This window comes from Furipterus horrens, unplaced genomic scaffold (genome assembly GCF_987537825.1).
Source record: "Furipterus horrens unplaced genomic scaffold, mFurHor1.1.pri manual_scaffold_8, whole genome shotgun sequence".
Lineage (NCBI taxonomy): Eukaryota > Metazoa > Chordata > Mammalia > Chiroptera > Furipteridae > Furipterus > Furipterus horrens.
In genome coordinates this window covers 40,842,603-40,865,452 of record NW_028327178.1, presented here as the reverse complement: position 1 = coordinate 40,865,452, position 22,850 = coordinate 40,842,603, and the positions used below count along the sequence as shown (strand labels likewise).

Below are 22,850 nucleotides of genomic sequence, written 5' to 3'. Positions count from 1 at the left end.
CTTCAAAGTTGTACATACAACTGTTTCGATGGATATCTCATCAAATACTTTATTCAGCATTCCCAGGACTACACTTATTCCCTCTGCTCCACATCCCTACCCACAATACTAATCTGCTTCTTCTCAAAGTGTCCCTAAGTAAAGGACACCACCTGGGGATCATCCTTGATTCATCTTCCTCCCTCATTCCCATATAGTTGAATTAATAAATGTCAAGTGGTGCCAACTAACCAGACTTCTTTTTAAAAAATAAATTTGATCAGATTTTTACTTCTATTTTTAAGGGTTGGTTTTTTTGTTTGTTTGTTTTTCTTCTTAATTTACTAACTTTCAATGTTTTTTCCATCACCCTTAGGATAAAAATCACAAATTTCTTAGCTTGTCAAAAACAAAGGCCTCTAAGATCTAGATTCTATTGATCTTCCCAGACTCATCTTAGGCACCCGCCCCTCTCCCCCACCTCCCTGTATATTTTCATGTGATTGTTGGCCACTTCGGCCATTCTTATTTTCTTCCTCAAATAGATCCCCACCAACACTACCACAAATTTGTCATTTGCCTTTTAATTCTGATTATAGTATTTTTTGGATGTAGGAACTTCTCAACATGTATGCAATAACATCTGTTTATTTACTCCCCTTATTTCCATATTTTATACTTAGAAATTCATTGCAAATCCTGGCATCAGTTAATTATTTGCTTACATTCAAGTGCTTTTATAAAAAGAAGTTTATATTATATGTTTAACTATTCAATCTAACAGGAATGGTATGCAGTGAGAATTTTACTTGTTTTCTTCCCAATTCCATTTGTTGTATACTTTATCTCTGTATTACCTCTGTATTTCACTTATTCAATATATCAACTAAAGATACAAGTAATTATAAAAAGTGTCTAATAAGTAACTCACCATTATGCTGTTAGTTACAATAATCTTTCTATATTCTCATAAATATACACTCTTATTTAGACTCATAGCAAAAAATTCTGATTACTGCCCTATAAAGACTGCAGTGGAAAATAGGATGTCTGTATCTAAAACTTAGTGAATTTTAATCTCCAAAAACATTTACATTTTAGAAAGCATATTATTTAATACAAATTAATTTGTTCTTTCAACTGCCAAATTAAAATGGGAGAGAAAAGCAATAAATCAGGCACTAAGTGAATCAACACTATATAGTTTTAAAATAAAGATCATGGGGAACAAATACATCTTACATTCTGAGAAAAACACATCTGTAACTAATGCCAACACACATATTACTTTCCAATTTTAACCAAGGCATTCTTCATTGCTTGTGTATCAAGAGCAACCTTTATATCCCTGTCTTACTTCTGTCTACTTCCAAGTGTTTGCAGAGTGCAAGCTGTAAATAAGCTTTGCTGTACAACTTTTAATGTAAAAAACATAATCAAAGTGAATTCTCACCTGCACTTCTGCTCCATTTCATCTTTTAATTGCATTTCATTATGCAGCTGTTCTTCCAGCTTATAAATTGTTTTTTGCAAACTTTCCTGCTTTAATTGAAAACAAAACAAAATTCATTCTACTAAGAATATTCACAGAGAATTCAAAAATAGCAAGCTTATGTTACCATTTTACACTGTTTAGAAAGGAATTGTTTGATTCAATCTTACACTTTTCCTTTCTATCTGACATTTTATTATTAATTTAACAAGCATTTTCCCCCCAAACCTACACATATGTCAGGCACTGTGGTGGGCATAGTAAAAGAAAAATAAAAAAAGATTTGGTAACTGTTCTCATGAAGCTAACAGTTAAATAGTGGGGCAAAGGAGAATGAGAGGGTGAAAAGAACCTACAGTCACCCATAGACATATACACAAATATTACAAAATATTACAATATACTGTAGTAAGTCATAATAAAATTTTATATAAAATGTCATGAAGGAGAGAAGAGGTCACATCCAGTTCTTCCAGGAAGATGTAAAGTTTGAGACAAAGCCTACAAGATGAAACATAATTACCAAGCAGAAAAGGTGGTAGAAGGAAGGCATTTTAGCCTTCCAAAAGCAGAGGCAGAAGAAAATATGATATATTTGGGAAATGAAAAGAAATTAAGTATAAGCAGAGCACATAATATCATAGGGAGAATTAATTAACATAAAATCTGAAAGGTGAGCGGGACCATGATCTTTGTATGCAAGAATAGGAGAGGAGGGCTTAGATGTATAAGCATTTTAAAAAGAGAAGTGACCGGCTCTGCAGACTCGTGAATAAAGGCCTCGCTTTACTGCTCAAAAAAAAAAAAAAGAGAAGTGACACAGTACTGGCATTTTAGAAACATCACTTCAGTAATAAGAAGGTGACTAGATTAGAACATAGAAAACTTCTAGACAACCAGTTAAGCTACTGAAACAGTTCAGGCAAAAGAGTACGTAGGGCTGATATAAGGCAGGGGCTGTAGAAACAAGAGGAGGGAATATCTAACTGTGTCAATTAGAAGGCAGAATTTATAACCTAACAACTGATTAGAAATAAGAACAGAGTACCATTACAAATGTAAATAACACAGTAAGAACTGCTGGGGAGGGGATGGAGAGAAAAGAACTGGATTTAGCTTTGGCCTAGGTTGAGGTGCCTGAGAGGTGTGCAGAAAAAGCCCAGTTAGAAAGAAAAGAGAGACTCAGGTCTGTAGCTCAGAGGAACAAGCTGGATATGTATGAGATTACCTACAGAAAAGGAACAACAATAAATATATAGCATGAGTAGTTGAAAAAAAAAAGAAAATGAACAGAGAACCAAGATCAGAACCACCCTGGGAAGCATTTAGTAATTAAGGGGAAGAAAGGGAAGAGTAAAAGGATGTGGGAAGTGGGAAAGAGAACCTGCAAAGTGGACTGAAAATAAAATCCAAAGAGGCACGAAGAAAAAAGAAAAACAGAATGGGAACATGAAAAAGATATAAACACTTCAAATTCTAAGAAGGAATTAGTGACAAATGCAGCAAAGCAGAAAATTAAGACATGGGATAAAAATTATTCATGGTATTTGGCAATTGCAAAGTTGTTCACTAGCATCTCTGCTAGAAGGCTTTTCAAGAAAGAGTTAAAAATTAAATTAACTTTTGTATTTAGTTCTACCTTAACAGAAATAGTAGGCATGCCAATGTTTTCCTCCTCCCCTGTGATCTTATCAGAGTAAAAGATAAAAAGTAGCAGCCACTGAAAGTTGTGGCAATCACCACCAAACAAGACCAGTTCCCACAAAACATGATTCCACTGAATATTTTTTGAAGTCCTGATGTACCACTAATCCTACAGATAAGTAATATACTGAGAACTAGGTTGCAGTAGCTCCTTATTGTCACCTTCTCTAGGTCAAAGGTGCTTAAATTCTGAAGATTTCTGAACTCTTGTTAGCTATGTAACTTGGCAAATAGCTATATTGGAATAAGAATTTAAAAGAGAAAGAAGACCCAAAGCGTTAACAGGTACTCACATAGTTAATTTCTCCTTTTCTTCCTTTCCCTTCCCATCACATGTTCTCTTACATTTAAGAGTTAACATATCAAGGAGAAAGAGGATAATTACATCAAGCTTCTAAAAAATGATTGTTACTGCCCTCCTCAGTTAAAATTATGTAGGCTATGGTACACAAAGAGTTAAAAAAAAAAAAAGAATGGCCAGATTATTATTTCTGATATTTATAACAAAGGTCTGGTTTACCCAAAAAAATTCTCAAAAGTTAAGATTTTTACTTTAACCTCTATCTCCTGAACACGAGCTATATGAAAATAGAAAGGATTCATGTCTCAAATATTTATTTCCAGTAATTATCTGTGGACAAAAACCAGTAGTCACTCCCCATTTGCCCCCTTCTCCCTTCTCTCACTGAAGATCCACCAGACTGGATTACCTTGGTTCTGTTGCCCTGTAATTTCAAGGTGTTTTTCAGCTCCTACCACTGTTAATAGTCCCTTCATTAAACTCTCTTCATTTAATGGATGAATAAACAAAATGCAGTTTATATATTTAATAGAATATATTTGGCCTTAAAAAGGAATAAAACTCTGATGCATTCTACAAAGACAAACCTTGAGGACATTATGCTAAGTGAATTAAACCAATCATAAAAAATCAAGAATTGTGTGAGTCTGCTTATGTGAGGTACCAAAAATAGTCAAATTCATAGAGATAAAAAGTATAATAATGGTTACTACGGAGATGGGGAAGGGAAAAATGGGGAGTTTAATGGATATAAAGTTCAGTCTGGGTTAAGACTAGGCTCTGGAGATGGATGGTGGTAATAGCTGCATAACAATGTGAAGGTGCTTAATGCCAATGAACTATACACTAAAAAACTGGTTAAAATGTTAAATTTTGTGTTAAACATATTTTATCAGACATACAAAACTCTCTTCATTTACATCTTTCAAATGTGCCATCTGTTTTCCTGTCAAGACCCTTACCAATACATTGATTTATCATAAATTCCTAATTCCAAGGGATTAGAAAGACCACGACTGTCCACTTGTATAGAAATTTACAGGTTATTATCTGCCTCCACATATAATGTACCATTTGATATTTAGGCAAGAAGTCAAACTAGAGAGCAGCAGCAGGTAAAAAGTACTATAAAAATTTAAGTTCAACACAAGAAGAAACTTTTACCTTTTGTGACAATATGGATCTGGAGATTATTATGCTAAGTGAAATAAGCCAGTCAGAGAAAGACAAATACCACATGATCTCAATTATATGTGGAATATATTTAATAAAATAGAAAGAGGCATAGATAGATATATGGAACACTGACAGCTATTAGAGGGGAGGGCGGAGGAGGCACTGAATGAAAGGGGTGAAAGGGATTAGCCAAAGAACACATATGCATAACCCATGGACACAGACAACAGTGTGGTGATGGCCAGAGGGAAGGGGGTTGGGGACTGGGTGGAGGTAGGCAAAGGAGGGGGAAATGGGGACACCTGTAATAATGTCAATAATAAAAACAGAAAAAATTTTAAGTTCACCATTTTGACAGTTGCTAGATGGGAGGGGGTTGGGAGGGGAGGATGGGTGAAAAGGGTGAAGGATTAAGAATTACAAATTGGCCCTGGCTGCTGTGGCTCAGTGGACTGAGCATCGGCCTGTGAACCGAGTGTCACTGGTTCAACTCCCAGTCAGAGCACATGCCTAGGTTGCAAGCCAGGTCCCCAGTTGGGGGCATGAGTGAGAGGCAAACACACAGTGATGTTTCTCTCCCTCTCTTTCTCCTTTCCCCTCTCTCTAAAAACAAATAAATAAAATAAAAATATTTATAAAAAGAAAAAAGAATTACAAATTGGTTGTAATAGTCATGGAGATGTAAAGTACAACATAGGGAATGTATTCAATAATATTCTAATAACTATATATGGTGTCAGATGGGTACGAGATATATCAGGATGATCACGTAGTAAAGTTATACAATATCTAATCACAGGCTTGTACACCTAAAACTAATAGAATATTGTATGTCAACTATAATTAAAAAATTAAAGACTACTTAAATGTCAAAATATAAAGAAATAAAAAGAAATTGAAATTCACTACATATTCAGAAGCAATATATCTTTACTTAATATGATGCATGCAAAATACATTGTCCACAAGACTTTTAAAAAAAGAGTAAGAAAATACCTACCAAGCTTTTATCTGTGTTGGAGCTAGTTCTGTTATCATTAGGATTTCCTGAAGATAAATATCTGAAAGCAAAAAAGATTTTAAAAGTAAAACATGAAACTCTTTAATGTCCAATAACAAATACTATATTTATTTTTAAAAAGATTTTATTTATTTTTAGAGAGAGGGAAAGGGAGGGAGAAAGAGAAGGAGAGAAACACCGATGTGTGGTTGCCACTTGTGTGCCCCCAATCGGGGATCTGGCCTGCAACCGGGCATGTGCCCTGACTGGGAATTGAACTGGCGACCCTTTGGTTCGCAGGCTGGTACTCAATCCATTGAGCCACACCAGCCGGGGCTATATTTTATTCAGTGTTGTACTTGCTCTGCTTTTTAAAAATGGAGTACAGGTAAGGTACTACTGCTGCTACTGCTGCTGCTGCTATTGCTGCTTCCTCTACCATGCTATAACCATTGCACTATTATTAATACATCTACTACCACCAGCACTACAGCCACTGCCTTGGTTAACCAGTAGAGATCTCTCAAAAAGATACCAAATAGCTACAGTATACTTTATGGCTGTTATGGGGCACTTGTTAATGTACTAGATATTAATAGTGAAAAACAGAAGATAATCAGGTGTCTTTTAATTACCATTAAACATATATAACAATGTTCTAAAAGAAACAGCAGGAAAATATATCACTTCCTATGTTTTCCTTGGAAAATTATTCAAGTCAATTAGAGAATAAAATAATCAGGAGACAACAACATGGGCTATGTAGCAGATTGGTAGAAAAAAGATCCCATGTGACAAGTGACAAACTCTAGATGTACTATAATTTAATTCCATTGACTATTAAGTAATTCACAATTCAGTGCAAGATTCTGCATTGTATAATATAACAAAGTGTATGGCAATGCCAGTAGAATCTGAATTAGATAAGAGATCACACTCTTTGATCTATTAAGATATCGTCTAAATTTAATATGCTGTATAACCAAAGTTGATATTTAGCCTTCTGCAAAGTTAATAAGTTTCCCTGAATGTAGCACTGGAAATGTAAGAACACCAATGGTACACATCCATTCACTCTTCTACTTCCTATTTTTTCTTTAAAGGTTCTTTTGCATATTATATTGTTGCTTTTATATAAAATCCAGTAATTCAGGTAAGTATTTTTTTTAATGAAACAGGAGATAGATAATTAGGAATGTAGCTAAAAGTTTAACGCTATATTAAAAATAATTTTTAACTCAGCTATACTTTAACAATAAAGATATCTGTTCTTGGTAATGGAAGTATGTTTATATTTCAGGAGTAACTATTTCAAAAGTTTTCTATTTTATGCCAGTAATTCAAAATATCCTTGCATATTACAATAAGGCTAATCAATATTTTTCTGATTTTTTTCTTTATTAAGAGCAACAGTCCCCTTGACCAGTCACATAACCTAAATGCAATTGCTAAACAATAATATATTACTCAATAAGGTAGTGGGGTACTTAAGAACAGAGTTCAATTTCTACTTTTAAGAACCCAGAAAGTTAAGCGTGGAATATGCAACATATGAATACAAGAAAAAACCATAGAACATAATCAAGTGCATGATAACACAGCACAAATAGTATAATGTTTAACTAATTCAAATTAGCTTTGTAGAGATAAAACTAAATAAAGTAACTACAATTATCTACAGAAATTAAAAAAAACACTGGGTGTTGTTTACAACAACATCTCTAGTGTTTCAGAAACCAAGCCAGAGAATAATTTATAAAACATTTTTTAAAAAGGGATCCTTCAGCAAAAGCCACTCAGGAGCTTCTCTGTATATTTATTTCAATATAAGATAGCTATAATATTATACTCATATAGTGTTAGGGAGAAAAAAAAAAAGACTTAAAATATGGAACTTCTCTAAGGGTCAAAACTCAAATTACCTACCTAGTTGGTGATGCGACAAAAAGCATTCAACACTGTCTTATATTTAGGTTACTGTAAAAATGCATAAAGACAGAACTCTTTGGATAACAAGATTATCCAAAATAGTATTAATAGAATCTTTTGACCTATTAATTGCTAACTTGAAGATATATAATGTATCACGTAACAAAGAATTTCTGAAAAACAATATCCTGAACACGAATAACTCTGAAATAAATTAAATACAGAATACTAAAAATACCATGCTAAAAAAATGGCATATTATCTCTTTATATACCACTAAAATCTACCTTAAAGCTCTTAAAATGATTTTTAGATGTCCCCAAGAAATTAATATGACAATCCCTAAAATCATACTTACCTCCGGTTGCTATAATATGTAAATCCTACAAAAGGGAGTTGATTGCCAACAAAAGCTTTAGGTATAGGGAATGTTTCCTCATCGCCTTTATCGTCTTCCAAGTCATCGAAGTTGCTTGTATCAATGTCACTACTTAAATCAGGTACAACTGGTGCTACAGCTAAAAATAAAAACAAAATTAGTAGTTCACTTCAAATTTAATTTAAAAATAAAGTGAAACAAAGATTCTATACCAACCACTAATGGTTTCTTACATACAAATAACTTGCAAACACACATTCCAAATGGGGTGAATTGTATTATAGTAAGCTTTATTAGGATAATTAATCAATTGATATTGATCATGTGTAATTCTCTGAAACAATTATCTTCAAAATTACCTATAATTACCATCCATATCTCACGTTTAATCTGAATACTACAAGTAAAGTATTATTAAGGTTTGTTTTAGAATTCCATAATATGAAATATGCAAAAGCAGTTTGGACTACAAAAGACTTTTCAGAAATTATAGCATAATGAATTGTACTCAAGGTTGATTAGTTTCAAATAGAGTATTGTGTTTGTTAATATGCTCTATAGCAAACTAGGAATCAAGGTTACTTCTTAGTAGTCCTGGAAATAATAATTTAGTACTGAAATATCCTTACTTAATCTAAAATCTAGATGATCAGGATCCTCCCCCTCACTCAATATCTCTCTGATTGAGCAGGGTATTCTGAATTATATTTTCAGACTAGCTGCTTTCCCTGAATCAAGTGATTAAGGAACAACTTGGTGAGGTATTTATGAAATGTCTATAAGGAAAAATGGCAGGGAAACTGGTCGGTATGGCTCAGGTAGAAAAAGTTGCAGGTTAGGTCTTCCGTTGGGGTGCATATGAAAGGCAGCTAATTGGTGATTCTCTCTCACATCGATGTTCCTCTCTCACATCGATGTTTCTATCCCTCTCTTTCTCCCTCCTCCTCTCTCTAAAATCAATATGCACATCCTTGGGTGAGAAATGAATGAATGAATAAATATTTAAAAATATATACATACAGAATATTTAAGAGTTATAAACTTGATGGGGGCAAGGCTCATATATATTTAATAATATAAAACCACACATGACAATGCTTAAGTCTTCATTATACAAAAGAAAATACTATATGAAACTAATACCACTACTATGGTCCTTGGAGCCTGCTATAGAGAGTATATCTAAAAATAAGTTTTTACCTACTGCAAACACCATACTCAATGGGCACAAACTAAAAGCATTTCCCTTAAGATCAGGAACAAGACAAAGGTGCCCACTTCCACCGCTTTTATTCCACCACTTCAAAGTGTTGGAAGTTCTAGCCACGGTGATTAGACCAAAAAAGAAGAAGAAGAAGAAGAAGAAGAAGAAGAAAGAAAGAAAGAAAGAAAAAGAGGACTTCCGGCCAAGATGGAGGCATAGACAGACACGCTGCGTCTCCCTCCACAACTAATAAGGAATACAACTACCTCAAAACTAGAGACAACCAGAAGTTCCAGAAAATCAAACTGCACGGAAGTCAAACAAACAAAGATATAAAGAAGAAATACTCATCTAGACAGGTAGGAGGGGCAGAGCTGGGGTGGAGAGGACACGGTGTGGTGGTGGCAGCAGTGGTGACAGTGGCAGGCCCACGGAAAGCATAGTTACACTTTTTAAAAAGCCAGGAGGGACACCTGGGGAGCATTCCCAGCTCCTCATCAGACTGTGCAGCTCACAGTCCCAGCACACGGAAAAATTAGGCCTCATTGGCTTCTGACTGTGCAAACCAATGGGGGTTGGGTGGAGGCAGAAACTGCCAGTCTCTCAGCAGAGTCTGCTTGTTTAAAGGGCGGGCCCCCATGGTCCCAGAACATCCATAGACCAATCCACTCTGGGAACGACAGCCAGGGTAATAGCTAGAGAGGCACCAGTCCCATATGGAAGTGGGAGAAGTGGCTGGAAAAGGGGCAAGTGCTGGGCAAACGGCATTATTCCCTCTCAGATCCCTCCCCCACAAACAATGCTACAACATGGTGAAACAGGTCGCCCTGTACTGATGAATACCTAAAGCTCTGCCCCTTACAACATAACAGGAGCGACAGCTCTACCTAAAACACAGGGGAAAACAAACACAGGAGCCTCTAAAGATGAGGAGAAAGAGAAGTATGGCCCTAAAGAGGGAACAGATCAAGGTTCCAGTGGGAGAACTAAGTGACGAGGAGAGAACCAACCTAGCAAATGAGGAGATAGCCAACCTAATATATGCATGGTTCAAAACACTGGTGATAAAAATGCTCACAGGTTTGACAGATACACTTGAGTATGGCAAACACATAAAGGAAGAAGTGAAGGCTATGCTAAGTGAAATGAAGGAAAATCCACACAAAACCAATGGTGAAGGGAAGAAAATCGGGGATTATAAGGAAGAAAAAAACAATCAACCGGTGCAGAATGAGGAAACAAGAATTGAAAAAAATGAAGAGAGACTTGGGAACCTCTGGGACAACTTTAAACATGCCAACATCCGAATCATAGGGGTGCCAGAAGAAGAGGAAAAGAAATTGAAAGTTATGTGAAAAAATAATGGAGGAAAACTTTCCAAATTTGGCGAAGGAAATAGACATACAAGTCCAGGAAGCACGGACAGTCCCTGGTGAGCTGGACCCAGAGGGGACCACACAAAGATACATCATGATTAAAATGCCAAAGGTGAAAGATTAAAGAGAGAATCCTGAAAGCAGAAAGAGAGAAGTGGACAGTTGCCTACAAAGGGGTGCCAATAAGACTGTCAGCTGATTTCTCAAAAGAAACTTTGCAGACAAGAAGGGACTGGCAACAAGTATTCAATGTGATGAAAAGGACTTACAACCAAGATTACTCTATCCAGCAAAGGTATCAGTTATAATGGAAGGGCAGATGAAGTGCTTTCCAGACAAGGTAAAGCTAAAAGAGTTCATCATCACCAAGACATTATTATATGAAATGTCAAAGGGACTTACTTAAGAAAAAGAAGATCAAAACTACGAACACTAAGATGACAACAAACTCACAACTATCAACAACTAAATTTAAAAAATAAAAACAAAATCTAACTAAGCAAACAACCAGAACAGGAAATGAATCATAGGTATCGGGATCATTTGGAGGGGGAAAGGGGAGAAAAGTCAGAAATAGTGCAGGGATTAAGAAGCATAATTGGTTGGTACAAATTAGACAGGGGGAAGTTAAGAATAATATAGGAAAGGGTGAAGCCAAAGAACTTATATGCGCGACCCATGGACATGAACTAAGGGAGGTGGGATTGCTGGAGGGAAGGGGGTACTGGGCATAGGGGAGCAAAGGAGAAAAAAAGAAAGAACTACTGTAACAACATAATCAATAAGATATACTTAAAAAACTGAAAAGAAAAGAAAGAAGGAAAGAAAGAACAATAAAAGGCATTCAAAATTGAAAGGAGGAAATAAAACTGTCATTATTCGCAGACTATATGATAGTGTACATAGAAAACCCTACATGCTCCACCAAGAAACTACTCGACTGAGTAAGTGAATTCTGCAAAGAAGCAGGATACAAAGTTATTATTCAGAAATTGATGGCATTCTTGTACATCAAGAATGAATTATGAGAAAGAGAAACTAAGAAAAAAATCCTATTTACTATAGCAACAAAAAAAATAAAAGTACCTAGGAATAAATTAACCAAGGACGTAAAAGACCTGTACTTGGAAATCTACAGAACATTGAAGAAAAAAATTGAGGAAGATACAAATAAATGCAAGCATGGATTGGAAGAATTAACATCATTAAAATGTTCATACTACCCAAAGCAATATATAGATTCAATGTAATTCCTATTAAAATACTAATGTCATATTTCACAGATCTAGAACAAATATTTCAAAAATTTATATGGAACCAAAAAAGACCCAGAATAGCTTCAGCAATCTTGAGAAAGAAGAACAAAGTCAGAGGAATCACAATAGCTGATATTAAACAATACAAGGACACTGTAATCAAGACGGTCTGATACTGGCATAAGAACAGACACATAGATCAATGGAACAGAAGAGAGCCCAGAAAGAAACCCAGGTCTCTATGGTCAATTAATATTTGACGAAGAGGGCAGGAGCATACAATGGAGTAAAAAAAGTCTCTTCAATAAATGGTTTTGGAAGAACTGGACTGGTACAGGCAAAAAAAAAAAAAAAAAAAAAAAGGAAACTAGACTATAAACTTAAACCATACACCAGAATAAACTCAAAATGGATAAAGGACTTAAATAGAAGATGTAATACCATAAATGTCCTAGTGGAAAAACATAGGCAGTAAAATTTCAGATATCACATGTAGCAATACATTTGCCAATATGTCTCCTAGGAAAATAAAGGAAAAAATAAACAAATGGGACTACATTAAATTAAAAAGTTTCTGCACAGCTAAAGAAACCATCATCAAAATGAAAAGGGAACTGACTGTATGGGAGAACATTTTTGCCAATGATACATCTGAAAAGGGTTTAATCTCTAAAATATAAAAAGAATTCATATGACTCAACACAAGAAAGACAAACAACCCAATTAAAAAATGGGCAAAGAACCTGAACAGACACTTCTCCAAGCAGGACATACAGAGGGACTAGACATATTTAAAAAATGCTTGACACCACTAGCCATCAGAGAGATGCAAATTAAAACTGCAATGAGGTATCACCTCACACTTGTCAGAATGGCCATCATTAATAAATCAACAAACAAGTACTGGCGAGGATGTGGAGAAAGGGAACCCTACTGCACTGTTGGTAGGAATGCAGACTGGTGCAACCACTGTGGAAAACAGTATAGAATTTCCTCAAAAAACTAAAAACGGAACTGCCTTACAACCCAGCAATTCCATAGTTGGAATATACCCTAAGAATCCTGAAACACCATTTCAAAAGAACCTATACACCCCTATGTTCATTGCAGTGCTATTTACAATAGCCAAGTGTTGGTAACAGCCCTAGTGCCATGAGTAGATGAGTGGATTTAAAAACTGTGGTACATTTACACAACGGAACACTATGCAGCAGAAAGAAGGAACTCCTACCTCTTGTGACAGCATGGAGAGGTTGAAGACTATTATGCTAAGTGCAATAAGCCAGTCAGTGAAAGACAAATACCATAAGACCTCATGTATAACTGGAATTTAATGGACAAAATAAACTAACAAGAAAAATAGAACCAGAGACATGGAAACATGTCTGATACCTTTAGGGGGGCAGGAGGGAGAGGAGGAATGGTGGAAGGAAGGGGAAGGGACTAGTCAAAGAACATGTATGAATGACTCATGGACATGGACACGGAGAGGGGACTGACTGTGGGCAGAGGGTTAGGGAAGAAGGGAAAATAAATTGGGACAACTCTAATAGAATAACCAATAAAATAATAAAGTAGAAAAATAAGTTTTAGGAAAAATTACTTTTTGGTTTAAAGATACTGGAGTATAATAAATATCCTGAAATATTATGGTTAAAATATTGAATTATTATTCTAGATACAATCATCTCATATTTCTTAACTGACCTGGTTCCATGATCTTAACCTTTTATATAGAGGAATCATTTTTCTACTGAATTATCTGGGTATTCCAGGCAAGAAACAACTATTGTTTTGCGTCTCAGACACAATGAACTATTTGATGACTCTGGGAACGAAGCAACATATTTAACTCAAGGAAACTGCAATAGTACTAACAATGAATGAGAAGAAGACACCTTTCTACCATTCTCTTTCCTTAATGAACAAGAGAACTGCCAGACTAGACTACTCCAGCTTCCTAATAACAACTCTAAATTTGTAAAATGAGGAAGAAGAAAAAAGTTTTCTCTCTTACTAAAGTACTTAAGTTAACTATGGCCTTGGTATAAATTTTACTTCAAGAGAGTAGTTCTCAACGTTAAAACAATTTTGCACACTGTTCCCTCTCCCCTAACTCATTTGGTAATGTCTGGGTACTTAAAAAAAAAAAAAAAAAAAAAAAAAAGGTTTATTATTAATCATCTCAATTCAAAAATATTCTTTCTTAGGGCTGGCCCATCATATTCCGTCTCTTTAAAGACATTAAATAAACAAAACCGTGAGCTACTTTACTTAATAGCACATAGACATTTCTGTAACATAAGCAAGAAAGGAAATCCTACCAATGAAACAAGGTCTCCAGAATTTACTATTAAGACAAAGAAAGTATTTCCAATGACAAGATGTGGGAACCCATAGATAAAACTAAGAAAGCACAAGCTGAAAAATGGGAGCAAGATATTTTGTATTCCATCCTCACTCTGAGTGCACATTGGGATGGCACAAGCACATCCTGTGAAAGCAGCTTAGAAAGATTTTCACTTCTGCCTGGAGAATGGGTCCTCTGGGTTTGGGACTCATGTTATCCAAGTTACCCAAAGTCCACTGCTTTTTCAGCTTCTTGCCCACATAACCATGACCAGAGGTTTCAAGGAGAAGAGCAGAAGTATTTAGCTCTGACTTTTGAGCAGATGCAAAACCAGCTCTTCATCCTCTGCTAAAGACAGGCCCACATCCAACAGCTCTATGATTTCCCACTTTGCCTTCTTTCTGTTACGACTTGTGAGTCCTGTGTCTTCCACTTCATTGTTGTTCCTTTTACTCATTCCCTGCTTCTTCTTGGTATCATTAAATTTATTTTCTGTATCTTCACTATCTGATTCTTCAGAGCTTCTGTACTTATCTGGATCTGGAAGTGTGCTTTGATCAAAACCATCATCATCATCATCATCACTCCAATCCAGAAAGGCTGCTTCTTCATTTTTGGCCTTCGCATGTCTCTTACTGGCTTCTCTTCTGGCTTCCCTTTCTTTCAGTCTTTTGATGCTTTGCCTTAATTTTCTTCCTATTATTCTTCTTTGTCAAATTTGTCCTCTTCATGAAGCCTTTCCTTTGCTTTATCTAAGTTGATACCACCAGTGTCATCCTCTTCCTCAGTATCCTTCAAGACAGACTTCTGCATCTGTGGCCACTGCTGAACCAACTCTCCTTCATCAGTAAATGATATTTTCTTATTCACTTTAAAATTTCTCTTCATTACATTTTTGCTTCTGTGACCTTGGTTGCTTTTTTCTTGACTCTGGATTTAGAAGATTCTTTCTGCAATGATTTAAAGAAGAAATATTCATCCAGTTGGGTAGAAAGGGCAGAGATGAAGAGCCAGGGTGCAGAGGGCAAGGTGTGGTGGCGGTGAGGTAGTGGCGGCTGTATGAGTACATTTTTGGTTCTTGTACTGAGAGAGGCACGCTACTAGCGTTTAGTGGGTATAGACCAGGAACAGTATCCTTACACTGCAGACAAAAATTAACTCAAAAGAATGGAAAGCAATGATTCTGGCATATATTGGTACACCAATGTTCAGAGAATCAGTGTTCACAATATCTAGAAGATACAAGCACTCCAAGTATCTACTATCAAATGAATGGATAAAAAAATGTGGTACATATACACACAATGCAATATTATTCAGACTTGAAATGAAATTCTGATACATGATATAACATGGATGAATCTTGAAAACTAAGTGAAATAAGTCAATCTCAAAAAGATAAATATTGTATGTTTCTATTTATTTGATTACCCAGAATAGTCAAATTCATAGAGACAGAAAGTAGGACAGTGGCTATGGGAGGGGTGGGGTTGGAGTTAAAGAAGAATGGAGAGTTATTGTTTAATGTGTACAGAGACTTAATTTGGAATAATAAAAACATTTAGGGGATATATGGTGGTGAGAGTTGCAAAAAAAGGTAAAGGTGATTAGGGCCACTGAGCTGTACACCAAAAATATGGTCAAAATGGTAAATCTGATGTTATATATACTTTACCACAATAAAGGGAGATAATTTTTCTTAAAGTGTCTTCTTTTTAAAAGAGCCCAATGTAAGGCTGAGAAAGTCTAAACTCGTATACCCTGAAACTTGCTAGACTCTTAATTCTTTATTCATAAACCCTACAGTAATAATCTCTCCCATAAGAATGTAACTCTAATAGAGGACACTAGACTTAATTCAAAGAACCAAGAATGGAGTATATATGTGCTTACAGACTGAATTACATTTAACATGGTATTATTAAAAATGTGTAATAAATGTTATCATTTTCCCCCCAATTTAACTGCCAACAAATATTGATTCCCTACATTTCTAGTCTGTATAATACTGAATCATAGAAATCTTTAAGTGATACATGGTATTCCAGAAGATCAAAGGCTTTACAGTCAAATAGACTTAGATTTGAATCCTGACATTGTCATTTGCTAGAAGTGTGACCTGTAGCCAAGTCATTTAGGTCTTCTTATTTTTTATCTTCTATTTTTAAACCCACTTCTGTTCTTTCTTTAATTCTATCTCAAATGAATGGAAAAGTAATTTTATAAACTTAATACTTTGTGCCTCTAAATTGAGTGTATAAGATCAGAAAACTTGAAGAAATTCTGCCAAAAATCAAGCTATTTTGTACCCTACTCTCACACCACCAAGCAACAGATGGTCAAGATTAATTGCCTTGTTACCTGAAGACATTTATGTGGTAAAATCACCAAAGGAGCTATTATTTGCAAAAGATAAGCAATTTTGCCAAAAATAATAATAATAATAATAATAGAGAGAGTTGAAAACAATTAAAACTGTTATATCATTTTAAAAAACTTAGGAGGTCAGAAAGGTCATTTCAGAATAAAGGTATTCTTGGCATTTTAGGGGTAGGAAGTGAAGAAGGGGTAGGAAGAGGGAAAGGGAAAAAGAGAACAGTAAGTTCCACACACTTTAATTTTTCTTTCTTTCTTTTTTTTCTTTACAGTAACCACAAAATAGGAGCTATTAGGATTAGGAAAAGTGTATGATAGCAAAGCCACAGAGGACCATACAGAGCTTTAAAAAATATAGAAATAATAATGCTAACAAAATTACCTAATTATAGAAATTCTTTAAATATAAAGTTCTTCTGATTTAAATCAATGAAGCAATTCACTTTTTTCATAACTATAGTTATATTAAGGAGGTGTAACAATTATTATAAAATGCCATCGATTTGGACTCCCCAGTTCCACTAGACTATGAACTCCACAAGGTAAAGAATGTTTGTTGATCACTGTTGTTTTCTTAGTGCCTGAAATAAAATAGTACTCAGCATATAGTAAGTGTTCAATATTTGTTGACTAGGTTACCTCCCTTCTATTATCAGCTCTTCAATACAAAAATAAAAAGGCCTCTACCTTTTAGAGTCATTTATTATGTGGTTCTTCGAGTTACTTATGCATTGCTTCACTTTGAAAAAAGAATTTAAAGCAATATAAAATATCTTTAGCAATACGAAAGATACTTTGTATTTCTCCAGTCCTCTTTTACATTTTCTTTGGATTTCTAAACGTGTATGTTTTCAGCCTTCTTAAACTTTACTAAGAACATAACTTGAATAAAAACACAAAGCTTTTCAATGCAACCATTCACCACTTCACTCTACTCATCTCTGTCTTGCAAGTTTCTCATGCAGCATGAAGGCGACAACTATGTCACAGTTACTTAGGAGGAAGAAGTTCCTTCCTTCCCATTGTATAACTATTAATAAATGCTCTCACGGTCAAGCTGCTCCTGTAGTTCTCTAGATAGCAGGTTATTCAATGTCATTCTGTCTAACAGTATAATTTCTTAACTTCCACAAGAACTTACTTCCCTTTTTCCCTCCTCACAATTTTGTAATTCAGTACAAGTATACACAGTACTCAAAGACAATATAACATTTCTTTTACAAAGCAGAATACTGGGCTAATTTTGGCAAACCTACATAATCTATTTCTTCAAAATCAACAAGATTTTTCTCTTATGGAAGTCTCAATTAGACAGGCAGTCCTTAAGACAAATGCCTAATTTATAACTGTTCCTAAAACCATACAGCTGAGTTCATTTCCATTAGTACTATTCCTTGCTATTGTTACAGCAGGAAATGAGGAACTGGTATACACTATCCTTTCTTTGATAGTGAAAAGGGAAGAAAGTTCCTGAGATTTCAATAGGGGACAGGAAAATTCTTGGCCTCCCAAATTTATAAAGATGACGGGAAAATTGGTGCCATTATCATTTTGATTGAGCTATGTTAAACAAGATTTTCTGTGACTCTTATAATAAAACTTTCTTTTTGAAATAGGGAAATGTTCTAAACTAACTGAATTTACTTCTTACACACTACACATTTTTATTTGTGAATTGAAAACTTTAAGCCTGATAGAATCAGGTATATCATAATATCCTATATCCTTATATAAATTAATCTTCTATTAGTATTTATTAATAATAGAACATCTTTTATTTTAATTCTAGTAAAAATGAAAGAATAACTTGTATTTTCACAAGGAATACATTTTAATTAACCATTATTTATTGAACCAACCACAGAAAAATTAAAGCTAAACTAGAGATCAAATATCACTCAGAACCGTCATAAAATCAAGCTGTATGGAAGTCTGACAACTAAGGAAATAAAAAACCACATTCATCCAGATGGGCAAGGGGGACAGAGGGAGAGAGAAATGGAACTGCCTGGTCCCAAATGCACGTGAGTGGATATAAAACGGAGGGATATCTCTGGAGTGAGGGATCCCAGCCCCACACCAGGCCAACCAGCCCAGGGTTCCAGTGCCTGGAGATAAGTCCCCATAACTTCTGGCTGTAAAAACCAGTGGGGGTACAGGGCAAAATAAACTGTGTGATTCTCAAACCTCTCCTCTTAATGGACCTTGTAGGGCACAGAGACTTACTCAGACTCACTCCCTTGGGGATCCAGCACTGGGGCAGCACCTTAAAGGGCAACAGTGGCATACGGGAGAAACTAAAGTGTCACCATATGAGAGCTGGGGGAAAGCTTCCTCCCAGACAAAACTGCACGCAGCAGGCCACTGTACCTTTTCTGAGCCCTCCCCTACACACTACACAGAGCCACAGTGTGGCAGCACCATATCTGAATCTCCATCAACCCAACTTACACAGTGAGCCCTGCCCTGGCAATTGCCTAAGGGTCTGCCCCATCCAATTTACAGGCTCACCCAAGCTGATAACAGTGGCTTTTCCATATGAAGAGCTGCGCTTGGTGCAGGCTTCATACCTTCGTAAATTAGCTCAAACAAGCAACAGCTGAGCTCAGCTCCTGTAACTCCTTCTGAGTTCCCCCAGGCTCTGCACTAGTAGCAGTCATCTGAAGATCACTTTATAGCTTAGGTCAAGGGGCCCCAGACAGAACACAGGTGGAGGCTGACCTTAGCCTGCACCATCCAGGAAACCCCAGAGCCTGTGCACCCAGTGGACAGCTACAGAGCACATCGGACAACCACCCAACCCCCTCACAAGCCACAGAGGGATGTATTTGTTGGCCAGGGGACACAGCCAGTCCCACCAGCTGTCTGAACTGGGTAAATCCCTCCCACTGACCTGCCTACAGCAATCAAGACTCATCTAGAAGAGAAGAAAGTACTCAGCCCACACGAAGAGTGCACCTTGAGTACCCATTTTGCGTGACAGGGAGGTGGTGCCACCGGACCCTATAGGACACCTACTACATTAGGTCATGCTACCAAGACATGGAGTCAAAGCAGCTCTACCTAATACACAGAAACAAACACAGGGAGGCTGCCAAAATGAGGAGACAAAGAAACATGACCCAAATGAAAGAAGAGATCAAAACTCCAGAAGAAAAATTACATGAAATGGAGATAAGCAACCTATCAGGTGCAGAGTTCAGAACACTGGTTATTAGGATGCTCAAGGAACTCCGTGGGTACTTCAACAGCATTAAAAAGACCCAGGCAGAAAGGAAGGATATACTAATTGAAATAAAGAACAATTTACAGGGAATCAACAGTGGAGTGGATGAAGCCAAGAATCAAATCAATGATCTGAAACCTAAGGAAGAAAAAGATATCCAATCAGTACAGCAAGACAAAAAAATAAAAAAAGAATCCAAAAAATCAAGGATAATGTAAGGAGCCTCTGGGACAACTTCAAATGTTCCAATGTTCACATCATAGGGGTACCAGAAATAGAAGAGAAAGAGCAAGAAATTGGAAACCTATTTGAAAAAAAAAAAAATAGAAGAAAACTTCCCTAATCTGGTGAAGGAAATAGACACCCAAGTCCAAGAAGCAGAGAGAATCCCAAACAAGATGAATATAAAGAGGATCACACCAAGACACATTATAATTAAAATGTCAAAGATTAAAGATAAAGAGAGAACCTTAAATGCAGCAAGAGAAAAGAAGAGGGTTACCTACAAAGGAGTTCCCATTAAGACTATCAGCTGATTTCTCAAAAGAAATTTTGCAGGCTAGAAGGGACTGGCAAGTAGTATTCAAAGTGATGAAAAGCAAGTACCTATAGCCAAGATTACTCTAACCAGCAAAGCTATCATTTAGAATGGAAGGACAGAGAAAGTGCTTCCCAGACAAGGTAAAGCTAAAGGAGTTCATCATCACCAAGCCGTTATTATATGAAATGTTAAAGGAACTTATTTAAGAAAAAAGAAAATAAAAACTATAAACATTAAAATGGCAATAAATACATAACTATCAACGACTGAATCTAAAAAAACTAAGCAAACAAGAGAACAGAAACAGAATCATGAATATGGAGAACACTGGGAGGGTGACGAGTTGTGGGGGGAGTCTGGGAGAATGATGGAAAAGGTGAAGGTATTAAAAAGTACAAATTGGTCGTTATGGAATAAGAAGGGGTATGAGCAAGTATAGGAAATGGAATTGCCAAAGAACTTATATACATTACTCATGGACATGAACAAAGGAGGGGATCACCAGAGGGAGTGGGGTTGCTGGGTGGCAGAGGGCAAAGGGGGAAATATTGGAACAACTATAATAGCATAATCAATTTAAAAAAGGAAAAAAAAAACACCAGAAAAAAATAAAACAAAGAGCAATTCAACTAAGATCAAATATTAAATTATGACTGCTGAACCCAATTCCATTACAAGTGTATTATATCTAATCTATCCTGAGAGAGATCTAAGAAAAGCAGCAGTACAATTTTCCCAATATTATCAAATATTCTCTCTTTAAGTAGGTTAGGGCAATACCCATATACTTCTCTGTACTTTAGGTTTTCATTAGATACACACATAGCAAGGTTGTTTCAACAGGCTACCATAGTTCTTTCTAATTACTCTAATATGCAAGAAAAAAATAACTTACTGTCTCGAAGTGTTTCCCAAGCCCATTGATCATTTTTGAAGAAGAGATGTCGTTTGATTTCTTCTACACCATTTCGCCCTAATCTCACCTCTCTGAAAAGAGAAGGAAGGAGAAAAGTTATTAATCATTTAAAATATTATTATAATCTGTCCACATTTATGGGCACAATGCTAATTCTGTGCAAAATAAGTATAGATCTATATTAATTTTCAGCTTAAATAAAAAAGTTGAAAGTTGAGAATATTTAAAGTTTTTTTTTAAAAAGTATGTAAGAAAATAGATCTGTTGATACCCCATGACTTTCTGTTGACAATGATAATCCAGGTGAATCACTCACCCTCCTTCATAAGCATAATGAATAAAACACAGTACATTTTCTTGATAGGTTTTTAAAATAGTGGTAGTTACACATTTTTTGCAACCAACAACTTTATTTCACACCAGAAGCTAACAAAAACTCAGAAAGGCATTTTAAATTTAAATTTTATATCCTATTAAATATTTCTGACCAAACAAAAACCAATGACAACTAATTCTTGACATTACTACAAAACTGAAATTTTTTACTGGGACAAGCTACTGGTTCCTCCTGGCCTCTTGAGTGAACACATAATGTTTAAAGATGTGCCGTTAGCTCATTTTGAAAGAGGAACTCAGCAACTTTTGTCCTCTAGTAGAGCACTTATAAACAACAAGAATACCCTGAATTCCAAATTTTTTTCAGAAGTTAAAAGATAAGTTGCTTTAGTTTTGTGATACTTTTAAAAGAACTATTCACTATAGAATGTGGCTGTAAAAAAAGAAGGAAATCTTACCCTTTGTGACAGCATGGATAGACCTGGAGCGCATTATGCTAAGTGAAATAAGACAGTCAGAAAAAGACAAGTACCATATGATTTCACTCATATGTGGAATATGATGAACAAAATAAACTAACAAGCAAAACAGAAACAGACTTATAAATAGAGAACAAACTGAAAGCTAACAGAGGGGATGGAGTGTTGTGGGGCTGGGTGAAAAGTTGAGGGATTAAGTGAAGAACAAAAACAAAAACACATAGACACAGACAACAGTATGGTGATTACCAGAGGAAAAGAGGGGTGGGGGCGATAGAAGAGGGTATAGTGGGGATAAATGGTTATGGAAAAAGACTTGACTTGGGATGATGAACACACAATACAATATACAGATCGCATATTATAGAACTGTACACCTGAAAGCTATATAATTTTATTAACCAATGTCACCCCAATAAATTCAATGAAGAATAAAAAGTTTTCACTGACTCTCCCAGACTGGATGGGGGAACCTCTCCATGACTCTATACCACACACTACTTAATTCAGAGTATATATCTGTCTGTATAATAAGTGTCTCTTTTGCTTATCTATCTCCCCCAAAGGACTATGAGGTAGTGGAGAACAGCAGGTGTGTATCTTATTCATTTCTATATCCCTAGCACCTAACACAGCACCTATATCTACATAGCACGTACATTAAAATGTAAAAATTTGAAAAACTATAAATTTCAGATTCTAAGGAACATACTAAAGGAGAAGTTAATTTAATTAAAGTAAATCTGAAATTGAAACAAATTTTAAAATATTAGGCCTCCATAGTATTTAAATTAATAATATACAATCATAATGTTAAGTGAAATCTTAGT

General features: G+C 35.6%; 1 protein-coding gene across 4 annotated transcripts in view; it reads right to left on the bottom strand.

Annotated features, from left to right (window-relative positions):
* ROCK1 (Rho associated coiled-coil containing protein kinase 1) overlaps positions 1 to 22,850 on the bottom strand; it is a 166,048-nt gene that overhangs the window by 81,744 nt on the left and 61,454 nt on the right. For 3 of the 4 annotated variants that reach the window (XM_090285751.1, XM_090285752.1, XM_090285754.1), the window contains 4 exons: positions 21,185 to 21,276; positions 7,940 to 8,099; positions 5,653 to 5,713; positions 1,433 to 1,521 (listed from right to left, as the gene is read on the bottom strand). In XM_090285751.1, coding sequence (XP_090141877.1) covers positions 1,433 to 1,521; positions 5,653 to 5,713; positions 7,940 to 8,099; positions 21,185 to 21,276 — 402 coding nt within the window. The remainder of the gene's footprint in view (positions 1 to 1,432; positions 1,522 to 5,652; positions 5,714 to 7,939; positions 8,100 to 21,184; positions 21,277 to 22,850) is intronic. The other variant, XM_090285753.1, reaches the window with a different exon arrangement.